This window comes from Prosopis cineraria, unplaced genomic scaffold (assembly GCF_029017545.1).
Source record: "Prosopis cineraria cultivar Desert tree isolate PC_DT_omini unplaced genomic scaffold, ASM2901754v1 PC3, whole genome shotgun sequence".
Lineage (NCBI taxonomy): Eukaryota > Viridiplantae > Streptophyta > Magnoliopsida > Fabales > Fabaceae > Prosopis > Prosopis cineraria.
In genome coordinates, this window is record NW_026555334.1 from 3919947 (window position 1) to 3938157 (window position 18211).

The 18211-nt window shown below is 29.9% G+C and overlaps 2 protein-coding genes across 2 annotated transcripts; both read left to right on the forward strand.

The window, feature by feature from the left end:
- Positions 1 to 5603: 5603 nt before the first annotated feature.
- On the forward strand, positions 5604 to 6794 carry LOC129304488 (uncharacterized). The gene has a single exon (XM_054944165.1). The coding sequence runs from the start codon at positions 5604 to 5606 to the stop codon at positions 6792 to 6794; it is 1191 nt and encodes a 396-aa protein (XP_054800140.1).
- Positions 6795 to 11827: 5033 nt separating this feature from the next.
- Positions 11828 to 16117, forward strand: LOC129306679 (recQ-mediated genome instability protein 1-like). Its single transcript, XM_054947385.1, has 8 exons — positions 11828 to 12390; positions 12887 to 13057; positions 13670 to 13815; positions 14185 to 14318; positions 14412 to 14977; positions 15081 to 15191; positions 15276 to 15404; positions 15490 to 16117. The coding sequence occupies exons 1-8, from the start codon at positions 11857 to 11859 to the stop codon at positions 15655 to 15657; spliced, it is 1959 nt and encodes a 652-aa protein (XP_054803360.1). The 5' UTR covers positions 11828 to 11856; the 3' UTR covers positions 15658 to 16117.
- The last annotated feature ends 2094 nt before the right edge of the window (positions 16118 to 18211 follow it).

Below are 18211 nucleotides of genomic sequence, written 5' to 3' on the forward strand. Positions count from 1 at the left end.
TAATTATTGAGTTAAAGTGCAAATTTATCAATGTTGAAAGTTTCCGTTAGAGGGAATTCGTAATCTCATTCGCGTAATGTTTCCTTAGAAATTTTAAAACTGGTGTATTATTACGCTAGCTAGAGTAATGATTAAATAACAACAACCCTTAGTTGAATAATTTTGACTAAAGTCAAAGGATAATCTTGTTCTAGAGTTTTTTCAGGATGAGCAATTAATTAGCATAATAATTTTTGGTTATAATATTCAAATTAGAAGAAGTGTAACGTCCCAAAATAAATTTTAAGATTTTAGAATCAAATATATAAAAAAATATTTTAAAAAATAGTCACGAACAGATCGTTCAAAACTAAAAGAAGGAGGAAGGTTCAGAAATTGATATCCAAGAGAGGGACGTATGGTGGGATGACATAACAAAGTCACAAACATAACAGAAAATGAAGGAAAAAGGAGGAAAACAAAGAGAAGTTATTGCAGCTCTGCTAGAACTTAATTGTTGACATATTGCGAGTCATTTGAAGTGGTTTATTTTAATCAAAGGTAATTATCCTAACCCATTTTTCTTAGTTGGGAGATTTGGGATTTCAAATCCTAGACATTTTCTACCAATTAAAAGGGCTTATATCATGTTAATGGGATTTTATTTAAGTTTTAATTAGAATAGATTCGTTATAACTTATGATTTTGAGGATTTAGAGTTAAATTTGGCTTGAAATTGGAGATTTGAAGAGAATATGACATTTTGGCATATTGAAACTTGATTTAATGGTTTGGTTGGGTTTGTTTCAGGTTGAATTTGAGAGTGATTGGTTTAGATTGTTGATTTAAGCTTGAATTCTCAAATGGACAATTTTGGGGATCTAAGTAGTGGCTAGGAAGTGGGAAATTTGTACAACTGAGGTTTATTATAAATAATTGAAGTTTTCAAAAGATTAGTTAATAAGTTGAATAACATTGGAATGAGGGGTTGGTATTGGGAATTTAGCAATAATTAAGATGAAGTTTAAGATATTTTTAAGGTTGAAAATAGCTTAGTTCGCCATGTTAGGCAATCCTATTGATAAATGTGGAACACTTATGAAAGGTTGATTTTGATTGGGGATGTTGGCAAGTGGAAACTTCAAGAGATTATATTGAGTAAGCTAAGGCATGAGGTAACCATAATTAATTTTCTTTTTATGCTTGTGTATTGTACATTTGAGTTGTTTTCATATTGTAAATAGTTGTTTATACTATGAAAATATTATGTATTATATTTATATAACTTCTTTAGCAAAATGTCAATGTTAGCGTTGAATTTTGATGGAAAGCACGATACAATTGTTAAGTTTGAAAAACTAGTTGGTTTAGGAACACACATACATACATTTGAGTTGGGAAATTTTATTATGTTGATATGTCCTATTTTTGTGAAGCATTGTGTTGAAAGTTTCATATAGTGATTGGATAATATATGTAATTAGTATTGTATATGAAAAAGTTGTGTGTGATCATATAGGATAATTAACTTGTAAATATGCTCAGGCTAAACCTTTGACTAAAGAGTTAGCACCGTGGTGTAGTTATAAGAAATATTATTATTGATCATGTGAATCCCTATATTACTACTTTTGATTACATATTTTTTATCAACTGTCACTAGAAAGTGCTAATAGGATTGGCCGGAGGCCTTTATAATTGTTGTGTGCAGTGTAAAATCCATCCTCACTAATCTACACTTAATCACATATATGATACTCTACCATAATAATTAGAAGACAAATAATCATATTGTAGAATTATGATGATAGAAAAAGTTTAACTATAGTTAAAATAAGCTAATTATAAACACAATTAAAGACCTACTATTACTATAGTTGGAAAAAAGTTTAACTTATATAATATAATATTTAAGATAATACTTTATCATAGTGGTAGAAAGGAGTTTACATCATGATAAAAATAATTAAACTAATTAAGTCACTAGAATGTCTATTGTTATAGAAAAGAAAAAAGCTACATACATTGAGCCTATTACGGTAAAAAAGAATTTTTCTTAATAATTCAAAATAAAATTAAACATTCTACTATGGAAGAAAAATTCTACCATGATAAATAAAACACAAAATGATTTATAAGCTATATCATAGTAGAAATGTGATGCCAAAAAAAAAATGAATCTGATTGGTATGGTGTTCTTATCTCCATCTACCTTGACTCAAGTGTTGAATCTTGATAGAATTATAGCTTTCAATTTTTCTGTTAATTATACTAGTAATGTTAGTTTGTTTAGATCAGGAAGGAATTGGTTAATTGCTTCATTTCTTTATTTTTATTTTTGTGCTTGAACTGGTTATTGTTTTTTTTTTTGGTTTTTTTTCTTTGTGTGTTTTTATGTAATAGGTTGTATTTGTAAGTTTTTTTGAGTGTTTTTTTAGCTTCGACTATTAATGTGGGTATTATAATTTTTTTAATGATTAATAAAATGGATTCTTTTTTGGCAAAAAAAAAGAACCAATGTAGAAATAGGATTCTAAAATTATTTAAATCAAAAACAAAGTAAAACATAGTTTAGAACTTAAAAATCCTTTGTAATTGCCGTCCTTTTTTCACTGTAGTTCTACAGTGATTGGATACACAAAATTAAACCAACTTATTGAGATCTATGGGGCCTGCAAGGATACTTCTTTCTCTCCATTTCTCCCATCTCAATTATATATATTATTTTATTAAACAAATTTTTTAAAATGATAAAATTAATGAATGATTGAGATGGAAAAAATGGAGGAAAATGAATAGAAAGAAGTGGAGAGATTTCTCTCCCCATGAAATCCTCATACTGTTGCAGTGGGTGATGATGTTTTTATTTTTATTTTTTAATTTGCTTCTGTGCCTTCAATTTTTTTTTCTTTTTAATGTGAGTCTAGAAAAACCTGGCCTCATCATTTTTTTGCCTCATTTAGATATTATACGAAAAATTAGATGACGGACATTGCAAAATAGTGGGTGTGAAACAAGCAATAAGATTGTAAATTTAATTTGCACGGATCTTGTTAAAAAGATAAGTTTGCAATCCTATTAAAAATTTTTACTGTTTTAAATTTTAATTTACACATGATAATAAATTCTAAATAAAATATTTTATTGTTTTTACTCTTAGTAAGAACAAGATAATAAATTGTAGAACAAAATAAATTTTTATACTTTTAGTATGTATGATAGCAACAAATTATAAAAATAATGTGTTGTTTAAAATAACTTCTAATACAAAGGGACATAGGGTAAATTTATATTTTGCAACTTAAAACACTATTATTTGTTGTAAAATTATCAAAGACAATATTTAATCAATGTAATTTAAATTAAGTTTTATTCATGTTTGGTTGTTGGAGGGGGATGAACAGGAGTGGAGGTGAGGATAAGGGAGATTTTGACAAATTTAATTTTTTTTAATTGATTGAATTTAAAAATAGAAATAAGATGCAAAATAATCGATTAAAATTTTCAACCTTACTTCTGATTTTTTTAAAGAAAAATTAAACTTCTGAAAATATCTCATTCTTTTCTTTTTCTAGCACAGGATAAAATATAGTAAGAATATAGCGCATTTAAAAAGCATAGGAAACAATTCGATTGAAAATAAATCAAATCAAGGCTTGAAGGGGCGAAATTGTCCCATCAGGTACGTTTGTCACGGTGGATTGAAAATTGATGTAATTAGTTTTAAATAGCTAAACAATTTATTATGATTCATATTTTGATTTTTTTTGTTAAAAAACATACTGACATTAATTAGTCAAATTTGTAATTACTAATTAGTACTATCAATTTTGTCCATTGCATGTATGATTGGCCTTAATTAATTATTAATTATTCTTTATAAAGAATGTGAACATTAATTATTGAAATTTTTAATTACTACCATGTCAATTTATTCAATGCATGCATTAATTTTTATGATTAACAAAATGATCTAGTTAATTAGTGTTAAGTAGTTGATAAATTTTTAGTTGAGTCAATCATATTAACCTGCTTAATTAAATAATGGGACTCGTAAAAAAAAAAAAAGTAACACTGATTGAGTGGTCTAATAAATCAAATCAATTACATTAAATTTGAATTTCTCATTAACATTTAATGTTAATTAAAATTGCGTCAATCAATTATATTCCATTGAAATAAATTAGGATAGGAGGTTGACTTAGTATCTCAATGGATATGATAAATGTCAGGAAAAACAGTGACATAATGACATACTTCAACTACATGATTTTCATAATAAAGCTCTTTCCGTTAAAAAATGTCAAATTAATATCATTTATTCATATTTATTTTTATTTAATAAAATTATTTAAAAATAAGTATAAAATGATTTATTTATTAAGAATAATTTTAAAAAAATACAATAATTATACTTTAAAACTCTAAAAATATCATATAATTTTAAACACATGAACTCTCAAAAAATCTCTTATATTTTTTAATAAAGGGAGTAAACATTTTAAGCAAGATTTAGGGTTTTAAAATGAAAGATTTAGCACATGGCTATTGAAAATATGCTAGAGCAAGGTATCGGAACATCTTAATTATGAGTAACTTAGTTAATAGTATCATTCATGCATCCATGCAATCCTTCTGGTGGGCTTTGGCACAAGAAGTTGTGGTTAAAATCTTATGATACCAATAACTTCGTATTACACTTATAGAAATTTAAAATATTGAAATTACTTTGTGTTATGAATGATATTATGGGTAATGTTTCAAACTAGTGGATGGTTGTTTGAATAGTTTAAAAAATTGTTGAGATTCAAAGTCTCACATTGTATACAGTGTTAAATGATTTTGTCTATTTAAAGTTAAATAGATATGTTTATTAATGTTAAATATGTAGCTGAGGAATGGCAATTACAGTTTAATATAAATACGTCATTGAAATTCAAAAAGATACGTCTTTCAACATTTTAGAGAATGTATCTATGAATTTCAAAATAGAGAATGTTAAGATATATTGACATATTTATTAGAGACAACTTTTGGAGGCACCTTTTTATTATCTATAAATTCTCTCTATGCAAAGGAAAAGTGCAAAGAATATTTTGTGTGTTCCAAAAGGCTTTGTTGTATCTGCTTGGAAGAGTATTATTGGAGCTGTTTGAAATTATTTTTATTTTATTATTTTAAGAATTGGTGTTCAGCAGAACATGTTCTGAGAACAAAAAAAAAAATAAAAATAGGTATTTTTTTTATTCTCTCTTGTTCTTCAGAACAATAATCACAGAACACTTAAAAGTTGTTTTTATTTTTTTGTTCTCCAAAATAATATTTTATTTTTTTTGTTTTCTAAAATACTTTTTGAAAATACGTTATCAAATAGATTTTTTTGTTCTTTTATTCTGGAGAACAGAAAATTGTTCTCAGAACAAGTTTCCAAACAGGCCCATTATCTCTTATTCTTATTATTAACAGATAATCACTCTTTTTATCATACTGCGTACTTTTCTTATTTTTAATACTGACTGAAATTAGAGTTTTGTTTTTTTCCAGATATCATATTTTAACTATTCTATACTTCCATTCATCACACTTCATGACTCATTGACTTTTATTATGTTGATTCAGGAGCCATGTACTTGCCTGATGATATAACACTTGAGATCTTCTCATGGTTACCTGCAGAATCTATTTACAAGTTCAAATGTGTCGACAAGTTCTTCAACGCTCAATTTTCAAATGACACCTTATTCATCAAGAAGCAATCAAAGAATTCCTTGCTAAGGGATGATGATTCGTGTTTCTTTATTCAACCAAACACAAATCAAAGATACAGTGCAACAACTGAGTTCCACCACCTGTGTCCAAAGAAGCCAGCCTCTAGTGTCTCTAATAAATTTTTACAATTTTTAGAACACTACCCATCTTTTAGAATTGTGGCTTCAAGTAATGGCTTGATTCTTGGCCGTAATAATGGAGAGTTATTTATGTGCAATCCCGTGACACAATCATGGCTTCCCATTTCTACTCCAAATAGTTTGAACAAATATCCTGATGCTGATCTTAAACTTGCATTTGAGTGTAACCTTGAAGATTCACATGATGATTTCATGTTATTTTTATTTGAAGTTCAAGATGAACGGGCTTCTCAGTATCATGATGTGAAATTCTACTTTAAAAAGGAGGGTATGTGGAAAGCAACTGAAACAAGCTTTTTCACTGGAGCTAGATCCTTGAGGTTTGACATGCATGTTTATCACAGAAAAGCCCTCCATTTTATATCAGACTGTTCAGCTTTTCTTAGCAAGAAGAGTCCTTTTTTCAGGCCATATATAATGGCTTACAATGTTGAGGATGGAAGGTCAAGAATGCTCAGGCTTCCAAAAGAAGCAAGAACTGGCTCTCATGACTCGACTACCCAAATGGGTATATATAAATGGGGGAAATCAGCAAGTCTGGATCAATCTATTTGCTTAGTGAGATTAAGAAAGAATGTGTTCACTGTCTGGGTTTTAACTGATTATGAGGTTAACCAATGGAGAAGGATTTTGAAAATAAGGGTGGAAGCAATAATAGGTTTGAAGGATGAAGAAGAGCCAATTATTGTGACAGGATTCACTGTTTCGAATGGCAAACAACTGATTTTTGCTACAAAAATGAAGGTTTATGGCTTTGGATTGAGTGAGGATAATTACATGATTGTTGAAGAAGTCTGTGAACATGGATTTGAATCCGACTCAGTTTGCTTCACTTGCTACTCAGATACTCTTCATCATTGTGGAGATGGAGCCACAATCTTTCCATTGTTGCCGGGGACGACATAGCTAAAATTTAGTTATTAGGGAGGCCAAGTTTTGGAAAGCATATGTAATACAAAGTTTATACAATCTTTAAAAAGAATTAAAAACTCATAGGCCATGTACCCCGCCATTCTTCCCTCCTTATACCATGAATTACTACAACCATATTAATCATTTTGTAATGTTGAATCTGTTGTTTTTTTATATGATTATTTAAATCAGATTTAAACGTTGTCGTGTCTAATTAAAGGTACATCTCTTTAAGGTTTTTTTTTTTTTTTAATGAATGTAAAGGAGAAATCATGGTCTTCGCTTGTTTTGAAGGTACATGTATTGTTTTAAGATTTTCACAAATGCACGGGGTTGTGAAAAGTAATACATATAGAGTAAAGTATCGTTTTTATGCAGATTTATCTAAAAAATATTACCATATAAAAAACATTGCAAATTCAATTTAGTCAAGCAAATTTAGAGTGTGTTTGGGTAAACCACATTCCACTTTTGGAAAGGACTTGATATTTACGATGTGAAAAGTTGTTTCAGTATCAAATAATTGAGAAAATATGCTTTTGAAAAGTATTTTTTAAAGTGATTTGGATGTGAATTTACAAAAGTAACTTAAGATAGAATTTAAAAAGTAGAATATTATTTGACTATGCTACTCCTTTAATATATTTTTCCTTTATTTAAAATATATTGTTAATTTATTAAAAATGTAATTATTATTTAAATGATTATTATTATTAGAGATCAAGTTTTTAACATTATAAATTAAATAATTAATCTTGTTAATTTTTAGGATTGATGTATATTCAACTATTTATATAATTTTTGTCCAATATATCAAATTTTATATTTTATACTGTTATTAGTTAATATATCAATGATGTTAATTGTCAATATTAAAATATGTTGAACTATTTATCATATAATTTTTTTAATATATCAAACTTTATATTTTTTTTTATTTTTATCATTTAACACATTAAATTTTAACGTATTTAAAATTTTTATCATATTTTTTAAATATTTTAAATATATTACATTTGTATGATAAAAATTATAAATCATCATAAAACAATGTTTTTTTTAATAATTGTATATTCAAAAGTATATTTTATTATCATAACCCAAACAACTTTTAATTTACTAAACTGACTTTCTACAAAATGTATTCAAACATAAATTTTATTATAATAACTGACTTTCACTAAACTATCTTTTATCAAATGAACTTTTGACAAATGGACTTTTAACAAATTGAAAACCAAATACATATTTAATTGGCCAAGGTTGATTGCTTAAATTATGTTAAAAATTATTGCGGTTAATTTAGGCTGGGAGTACATGCTCTGGAATTGGAGGGCTTGATTAGGAATCATTTCCCTAGTAAGAAGTTGATGATTATTATAATGTAGATGCTTTTCTAAAAACTCATGCTTGGCTTAATCAAGGGTAATTGACAAGCCATGATGCATGTTACTGTCAGTGTGTTGAATTGACTTGTTATTGATCATGTGGTGTTAAGTTGATTGCCGACTTCTTGTTTAGTTTCTTTCAATGACTTTATTGTAATTGGGACATATGTCGTTACATGGTCTGAGCTTGTTAACTCGTCATCAAACTATAATAGTTATGTTCATTCATCAATTGTGTAACAATTTCATATTTATATTGTTATATATAATATTATTTTTATTTAATTATTAGGTTACTATTTCAACCACTTAGCCATCTAACTGGTTAAATCATAATAACTATAAACTAATAGCCTTTTCGATTCCTTACCTAGTCTGGCTTTTAACATATTGCTTACATATTCAAATCCCTAAATAAAAACAACCCCTCAATCAAACAATGAAATAAAAGTAAATTTAGAATATATTACAGCATCAAATTTCCAAATATATATATAGTCACTCAATTAATTAAATAAAAATAACTTTTAAAAAGGAATGAATGACACTGTGAAACAAATTAAGATATTAAAAATAGATATGTTATTGAATTGATTGAAGCATTAATTTAAAAGTCAATAGTTTAATTATAATGATACTGGTTTAAGATAAATTAATATATTTTTAGTTTTATATAGAAGATCTCAAATAAATAAATTACAATATAAAATTTAAATAATAATAAGAATAAAATTAAAAAAATATTAAATAAAAAATGTGTGGTATATGCAATAAATATAGGAAGAATCGCACTCCAAGCCCTAAAATAGCAAAAAAAATTACTTAAGCCTAATACATTTTGATATTGCGCTGTAGGCCTAAGGGTTCTTGTTACAATTTTTCTTGAAAGTGAAAGTATAATTTTGCCTTTATGTAATTTAAAATTTTAGATCATGTACAATACAATATCTACAAATGCACAACATAATACCCATAGATACACAACACGATATCTATGGATACACAACACGATATCCATGCATGTTCAATTAATCTGTAAGTTAAAATATACATCAGACAGAGTATGTATAGTACAATATCCATGAATACACAATATGATATTCATGAATTTTCAAAACAATGTCCATGCATGTCCAGTTGATTTATAAGTTAATTAAAATAAAATCATGTGGAACATATACGACATGATGTCTATGGATACATAAGGTGATGTTCATAAATTCTCAATATAATGTTTATATATGTCCACGCATGGACATTTAGTTGAAAATGCATGAACATTGTGTTATATATTGTGTACATCATTTATATATTTTATTAAACTTGCTAATTAATTAGATATACATAGATATCATGTTGTATATTGATGGACATTGTGTTATGCATGATCTAATTTTTCAAGCCACGTTAGGGTAAAATTGTACTTTTTCTCCCAAGAAAAAATTGCAACAAGGGCCATTGAGTTTGTAGTAAAATAACAGAATGTATTGAATTTGCAATGCAATTTTTTAATCTTTTGATGCACGCAGTGCTATTCCCTCATAAATCAACCTGCTAGCCTATATCTTTTTTTTTTTTTATATTATTCAAACCATCTCACATCACATGAATTTCATCTTGAGAGAATGATAGAGAGGTTTTAAAAGGATCAATTAATTTAAATTAGGTCTTAACTGTTAAATTTTAGGAATTTATAACTCAATATTTCAATTTTACAACTCTTTTGTGATGAATTTACAACTTGTATTTCAAATTTTAATAAGAAAAATAAATTTTTTTATGCTTCAACCATGTTAAAATTTTAAAAATAAATTATAAATTCATCACAATACAGTTGTAAAGTTAAGAGATAAACTCATGAATTTTTAAAATTTAACACTTAAAATCCAACTTAAATTAATTAATTTTTTTAGCACTTTTTTGTCATTTTTCCTTACCTTTCTTACCTTTCATCTTCTTCCATTCTTTTTTAGTTTGTTGTGCCTGTCATCTTCTTCCCTTCTTTCATTCTCGTCAGCTTGCTGCCAGATGATTTAATTAAGGTTCAACGTGGACGCTTCTCCTTCCTCATTCTCTACTTCTTTTTCGCTAGTATTCATCAATCTTATTTTTGTTCTGTTTTTCTTCAATTTTCTTATACATTTTTTTACTTTAATAATCTTTATTTGTCACTTTTTGATTGTGTTTTCTGTTTTTTTCATACCTTTTTTCTTGTTGAAACTCCCTCAAAAGTCATCGTTTTAAGCTTTGGGAAGCAAAATAAAAATAAAAATAAAAATCAGAGAGTTAATGGACATTATAGATCATAAAGTATTATGCAAAAAGTACCCTAAACTTTAAATTACTAAAATATACAACATGGACCATAAGCTTCTAAATCTAAAGCAAATTATTCTCACCATTAACTTATAAATAACGCTATTAACTTATAAATAATGCTGTTAATTGTTGACTTTGTGGGGTCTAATCAAATATTGATATAGTAGTTGTTTGCTTATGAGTCATTAGTTAATGAGCATAGCAGATTTTAAATTATTGCGAGCGTAGCATCTTGAACCTTAAATTTTAAAATTCAAACTAAATTATTCCCACCATTTATGTGTAAAATGTGAACTATTATGCAAATTAAACTAACCTTAATGTGATCTGTCGTAGTGAACAACCTATAATTTTATGAAATGACATTTTTTACTCCTTTTTTCAATGTTTTTCAAATAATTGGTATATCATACTTTTATATACTCTATAACTTTAATTTACTCTTATTTTGAATAATATTTAGTTATTTAATGGTAAAAACTTGATATCTCATTTAAAAAGGAGTTTAATTATCAAATGATTTTAATTAACTAATTGATTTGGGTTTGAAATTTGTTTATAAAATTTTCAGCTTTCGCATCCATCATTTAAGGCTAATTTGCTCTACATAATAGTCAATATTCTACACATAAACAGTGGAGGTAATTTGTTCTAAATTTTAAAGTTTAGGATCTAGAATACTACTTACGTAATAGTTTAGAGTCCGTGATGATTACTAACCGATGACACATTAGCAAAGAACTACCATGTCAAAATTTGTCTCACAAAGTTAACAGTTAACAACATTATTTATAAGTTAATGATGTAGGTAATTTACTTTGAATTTAAAAATTTATGATTTATTTTATACATTTGAAGAATTTAGGATCCATGGTGTTTTTCATGTAATATTTTAAAGTTTAAAATGTTCATTAATTCAAAAAATAATAACCCATTCATGTTAATCTTGCTTATTCTCCCACTCAAATGCATATTACAAATCAGTATATAACTGGTAGTATATTGCGAAAGATGAGTGGGGATTTTTTACAACTTTAATATCGTGAAATTAACGTGGAAGATGAGTGTTAGATACCTGAAATTAACGTGCACGTGCATTTAAATTAGCTGGCAATTTTTTTTTGGGGGTTCATCAAAATTAGTACAATAAAAAAATTAAATTTAAATGATATCATTGGGTTACACGCTGAGCCCATAGGGCTTACATGGGAGAAAAAGTGTCCAACCTTTTTGAAGAAAAATGTCCAATAAGCTCAAGCCCACAACAAATGGTTGATCTAGCGGCTTATTCCCTCTTCATTTGTGAAAATGGAGGGAAAGTGAAGAGGCAAAATTCAGAAAAGTCTACAATGGTGATACGCCGACTTCGGCTGGACTGTTCCGACGACGACGAAGACGATACCGTATTGGCGCCGCCGCCGCCGCCGCCTCATCTTGAAACGGAAGCTGATTTAGCTCCTCAACATCAGACTGCAACTGATTTACCTCGGAGCGGTGCTGCTGAGCCTCTTGAAATTTCTGACGACGATTTCATTGACGTCTCCGATAGTCCCTTGCCAACTTCTCCTCCGCGGAATCAGCATCCCGGGCCCCAGGAGATTCCTCCATCTTCCCGTTCAAATTCCAGTGAGGATCCTGGCTGTCCCATTAGCGATTCTCTTCGACGCCTCGGGTTGAGCTTGAGGAGAGAATGGCTGGATGCTTGTATTCGTGAACTGGAGAGCTCCGTTCGGGGCTTTCCTGGCTTTGATGTTACTGCGAAGGCGAAGTTGTGTTTTGAACAATTCCTATTTTCTGATATGAACTACTGTGGGAGCGGCGTTCTCCCTGCAAATGTGGATTCCATGCATCTTGTTGATCTCCCTGGTCCGTATGTGTTACAGGTGGGGCTTCGTCATCATCCCATCATTTTCTATTTTTAATTTCTTTCTAACAAAACTGAACAAATTGCTTATTTCTTATCGACTTCCAAATTATCGCAATTTGCATTGAAGTTAGGGGAAAAAAAACTATGGTATCGTGCGTTTCAAGTCATAATTTATGTTGTTATTGTATCTATTAGTTATCAGGTTGTAGTTTCAAGTGAGAAGTAACCGTAATTTTGATGCTGGCGCAAATGCTTAGAAGCTAAAATGATTGCCTGGATAATTTCTTTCTCAATTTTATTTTTTCGACCCTACATTTGAAAGCATTCTTTCTCAAAAATTCCACGGCATCGCAGGTGGCTGTGACCCAAATTATAACTTTTAGTGACGCGGTTCAAGGGTTCTTGTTTGGATGGCTGCTAGAGCAGTCACTAATGACGTTATCTATTTTCTGATCATAACTATTACACTCAGATGTGGAAATAGTAAAATCACATGCTTATTAATTTGGCAGGTTGATGAAATAATTAATATTAGCTGTCCGCTTCGTGGCAGATATCAACAAGCAACCCCTGGACATAAAAGGTGCTTGAAGTTATCTATGACTGATGGTATCCAGAGGGTCTTTGGAATGGAATACAGACCCGTTCATGCTCTTGAAGTCTGTGCTCTGGCTGGTTTGAAGGTTGTTTTGTCTGGTGACACCCTTCCCCCCCCCCCCCCCCAAAATCTGAGTATATAGAATTGTTGCGCCTGAAAGGGGGAAAACAGAATTTTCTGACTCCTCCTTGAGTGAGGCTGACTTATTGAGGTTGAGATTGTTAAAATTCAAATATTGTATAGCATAATTAATATGCATGGCTGTCATGCAATTTAGCTGGAGATATTTTAATCTTATAATTGTGCAAACGATACTCAAAATAATCCTCATCCATCATATATGTGGCTATGCCATTAACTCATTATTTTTGCCTAAGAAAAATACTTCTTTCCTTCACTGACTTTTAGCAAGTGCTTCCTCAATTAACACATTTTGTCCTGTGTGAATTTAATGAAAAAAAAAATGAAGTAGATAGTTAATTTTTGCATGTGTTAGTGTTAGTAAATCCATTTTCTTTTTTCCATTTTGGTATTGGCTAGCCTAAATTGGTTGTAGTCCATCTTAGTTCTCTCTTTTGTGCCTTTCCCATTGCTTTATCAATTCTTATGTCTTTTGTAAAACACAGAGGACTTAAGTTCTTCTTTTTCCTTGCTAGCAAGGGTGATACTGAAGGATCTTTATTAATTATACTCATAGGTTGCCATCTGTAATGTACATGTACGCCATGGACTTCTAATGCTGGTCCCTGAAACCATAGAAATCTTGGGGGGATTGGTCAAGCAGCTGGATGAAGCACGAAAGCGGCTTGTTGATGAATTGAATAAACCACCGAGGGGAAAAAGGTACACTTTGTTATATCAGATGATCTGAACAAAGGCGTGTAACTTAAATTATATAATAAAATGAATGCCGCCCTAGTGCAAACTGGAAACTGGAAAATTTTATGTTATTTCTTTGTTCTTGCATAATGTCATGTTTAGAGGAAACCATTGCTGGATAATTGTATTATGTCAATTTACTTTAACATAAAGACTCATCTAAAACCTTGCGGATCCATTACTGGAGCTTCCTTTAATTGTATTAATCTTGATGTTAATAAATGTTAGTGTTGTCTATGGGTCTGATGGCCATAATTCTCATGGAAATTAAAGGTTTTTTTAGAACCTAAATTTGCTGGTTGATTAAACTATCTCCATGATCCTGAAGTGCAGAACAAAGAATGGAGTGCTTCCTCCCTTGACAACTAGAGCAACTCTTGCTGCATGGCCTTCAAGGGGAGCCGATAATATTGCGAGCAGTAATTCTACTGTGCATGCTGCTCCTTCAATTCAAACAAACAATCTGAGTATGCTTTAGTCTTACTAACAACTGAACTTTTTGTTTGCATGATTGAAGTTGTTTGTCATCTGATACATTTTCCATGCCTGTGAAACTACAGATGCTAGCCTGAGAATGTCTGATGCTGGCAACAGCTTAACTGCAGATACTCTAGCCATTAACGCTCAAAATGCTGCTTCCAATTTAATGCCTGACATGGTTTCAACTGCAGAATTCATGCATGTGGATACACGTGCAGATTCTATGGCTAATCAATTCTCTTCAACCATTGCTATGACAAAGGAAATGGATATAAATACTGTTAACATAACGGGGGCAAATTCTGCTGGCAACCTATCTTCTCATGCAGTTTCAAATGTCATGGGAGAACACAGTAATGATACCATTCATGTAAGAAGACAGAACTCTGTGGCTGCCCAGTGCTCTCCTATTGCTCAAAATGTTGAGGAGAGAAAGAGGGATAGAATTCCAATAATAACAGAGAATGCTCTTGTCGGATCCTCCTCCAGGGTTTCGAATATTGATGATGTCCCTATGTTTGAGGCAGATGATCACCCGCTGATGCTGTCTGGAGACCGGGAAATTCCTTTCACGTACTTAGCCAGTTTGTCAGCCAAGTGGGCCACGATGAAGGAGAAAGCTCCTTTTGTTCGGGGAAAAGTTAAGGTATAGTGTTCTTTCTTGGATGAATATTCTGTTGAGCAATTTTCTTAATATATGAATGTCATCCAAGGTTTTACTATTTTTATCTAAAATGCATTTTTTGTAGTGCTTTTTGACTGGTGTCAAGGGATTCCAATATAAGCAGAGGAAAACATATGAGCTTCAAGCATATGTTGATGATGGTAGCCTTATATCTGAGATTATCATAGATCATAATGTAAGTCTGCTCGAATATTAGATTTTTTATTATTGACATTGTCTTCCTCATGGTAATAATTTGATCATTTATTTTTGTTTTTAGATTGTTCAGAAAGGGATTGGCTATTCTCCAGAGGATGTCACTGTTGCTCTTTCTTCTGAAGACAAGAAAATAGTCCAAGACATGAAGGAGACTATGCGTAAATTCCAATATTTTTTAGCAAACTTCGAGGTAGTACAATTTATCACATTTTAAGATTTGCTTGGACATTCTTTCCCAGCTTGTTAATTCATTTTCTCCTTGTATTTTGTCTTAGGGGGTAATGCTTTTGGAATTAAATGCGAAGTCTTTTCCAATCGCCATTGAGATGAACCAAGGCTGTCCACCATGTGATGCATGGTTACTTTTAAGAAGGCTGAGGTCCTTATTCCCTGGGCGAGCTCAAAGACATAGTTCCCCAGAACCCATTGTATTATCCCCTTGATTATATCCGAATGGTAATCGCCTCAGAATTTGATCGGGAATGAATAGTTGGTCTCAGAAATTCATCACTACGAGCACACATGCGATGCTGTCCTTCATTTTAGTGTAAGATGAAACCGATAAGTATTCACCTTACTCTGACCAAAACTTACCTAATCTTGTGAAGAGGATATTATTATGTACAGATGATGACCATTTATCAGGCTGTAGATGAGAAACAGAGATCAACCATCGACTTTGTCATGATAATTCTTGCTTTTGGGTTTTGTTGTGCTGTGGTTGGACTGAGGAGGGATTCAATTCTGAAGGATGAGATGCCAAGTTCTGTCAAATTTGTTCATGAACATGGGCAGCATTGTAAATATAAATATTTTATTAATTTATTTTACTGTACATTTTCGTGACAGTGATTTTAGCATCGCAGTTTTTTAACTAATTAAATTCTTGAATGCTTGCTTACAGTCTCTTCTTGTTCTGTTCATCACCCCGTTAAACTAGAATCCCCATAAGTTTTACATTATGAAGTGGTTGCTTTCTCAAAAAATGTTTCAGTTCCGGCATCTTAAAGACCAGTTTCCCTTTCTGAATAATTGTTTCATGATTGGAAATTGTACTTTTAAATTTAATATGTTACAGTTGGGCTTGAGCTAAGTTTCCTTGACTACTGACTTGCGGTGTGGATATTTCTTCAAACCATTTAGTTGGAGTTTCTTGCTTCATGGAAAAACCTTTTGTTAATTGTACCTCTCTCTGAAGGCCGAGATTAGCCTCCACTTGTTCCAACAGCTCCAAATATTTCAGGACTAAGCCTACCAATAGAGTTCTAACGGTATGTTTGCTACGTAGAGTGAATTTTAAAGAAATGGGGGTGGGAATGGGTTTTAAAAATATATTTGCTACGCCATAGGAATGCTTGAATAATTTTTATTTGATGTATGCAATTATAATAACAAAATACTATAATACCCTTATTGAAAAAAAAAAATTGAAAATCTTCAAGAGACCATCGTGTATAACCATGACCTCCAGGAAACCGAAAAATTGAAGGCATCAAGATTAGCAAAGCAGCATACTCATAATCCAATATTTGCTTCTTGATCTTCGCTTCTCTTAGCCAAGCTAAAACCAGAATTTACGTCTCCAAAAATGCGTCTCAACCTGAAGCTGGCAGAATCGACAACAGCTTAACTTTCAAGGGCCGGACAACTTGGGTCAAATGCCTAGGCGGGCAATTTGACTGCAATACTACAGCAAAAAAAATTATTTCCTCATATGCTATATTTTTAAAAGTATTTTCCTATATACTATAAATTTAAAAATTAGCTTGATACATACTGAGTTCCAAAATTTTTTCTTTAACATAAAATTATAGAATTTGACTTCAATCAAGCCAAGTTCTATACTTTATTTTTTTAAAAAAGTTGATGTGATAAGCTAACAGTCTTCTCTCTATTATTTTCTTTGCGTGAATAATTATCTATTTCTCCTTATTTTTTATTCTATTGTTCAGTATCTTGAAAAATTTGAAGGTATTACCACCTCCTGCTCAGACTATCACCTCTCAGCGTGCGTGATTGTTATCCATGCAGATTTGAATATGAATTTTATATTTATAATATCACATTTTCAATCTGACATTTAAAATTCATGTGTTCAAAATTATTTATTTGGGTAATTTAAAAAGTTTCAAATGAAAGAGAGAGACAAGTTGATATTTAAAACAAAGATAAAAATTGAAAGTGATGTGTTAATTTCTCTCTTTTAATTGATGAGAAACAAGTAGCAATAAGAAAACGTGAAAACATCAATAATAAAAATACGAGAATGAAATGTTTGAAGTGATTGAAATTTTAATTGACTACACTACGAAGGAAAATTGAAATTACAGAAGAAATAAAATAAAAAATAGATAAATTTGGATTTGGAACTTAAATTTTTGTGTACCAAAAAAAGATATTTGATTAAACCCAAATTCTCATTAACCCAAATAGACTTGTATAAAATCATTAATTCAAATTTCTCATGTTTTTATTATTGATGTCTCCATGTCTTCTATGAATATTAAAAATATAAGCAAAAGTTTATTTATTTATTTAACAAATTATTATCTTTTATTTTCTCTGAACCACAATATAAATTATTAATTAATTAATTTATGTTTTTTAAAAAATTGATTAAAATTTTGATTTTCTAATTTTTCTTACATCGAACTGTACCCTTGAGTATTATTTTCTATTGTTGCTATTATAAGGCATGTCTAACTATTTCACAACAATTAAGAAGATATGGTTAAATTATTAAATTTTTTTTTAAAAAAATAGAATAAATTTCCAATGGTACTGCTATTTAAATGAAAGTTTTTTAAATTTACATTATATTCTCTTTCATAGTTAATGAATTTAAATAAGAATTATTAAACAAACATAATTAATATTTAATAGTCCATCAGGTATCTTATATTAAGAATAAATTTTTTTCCTTGAAGGTGCTATATAATAGGGGCTTGAGGGAGTGTAAGAAAAATATATAAAATATACCCAATATCTTAATCTTTG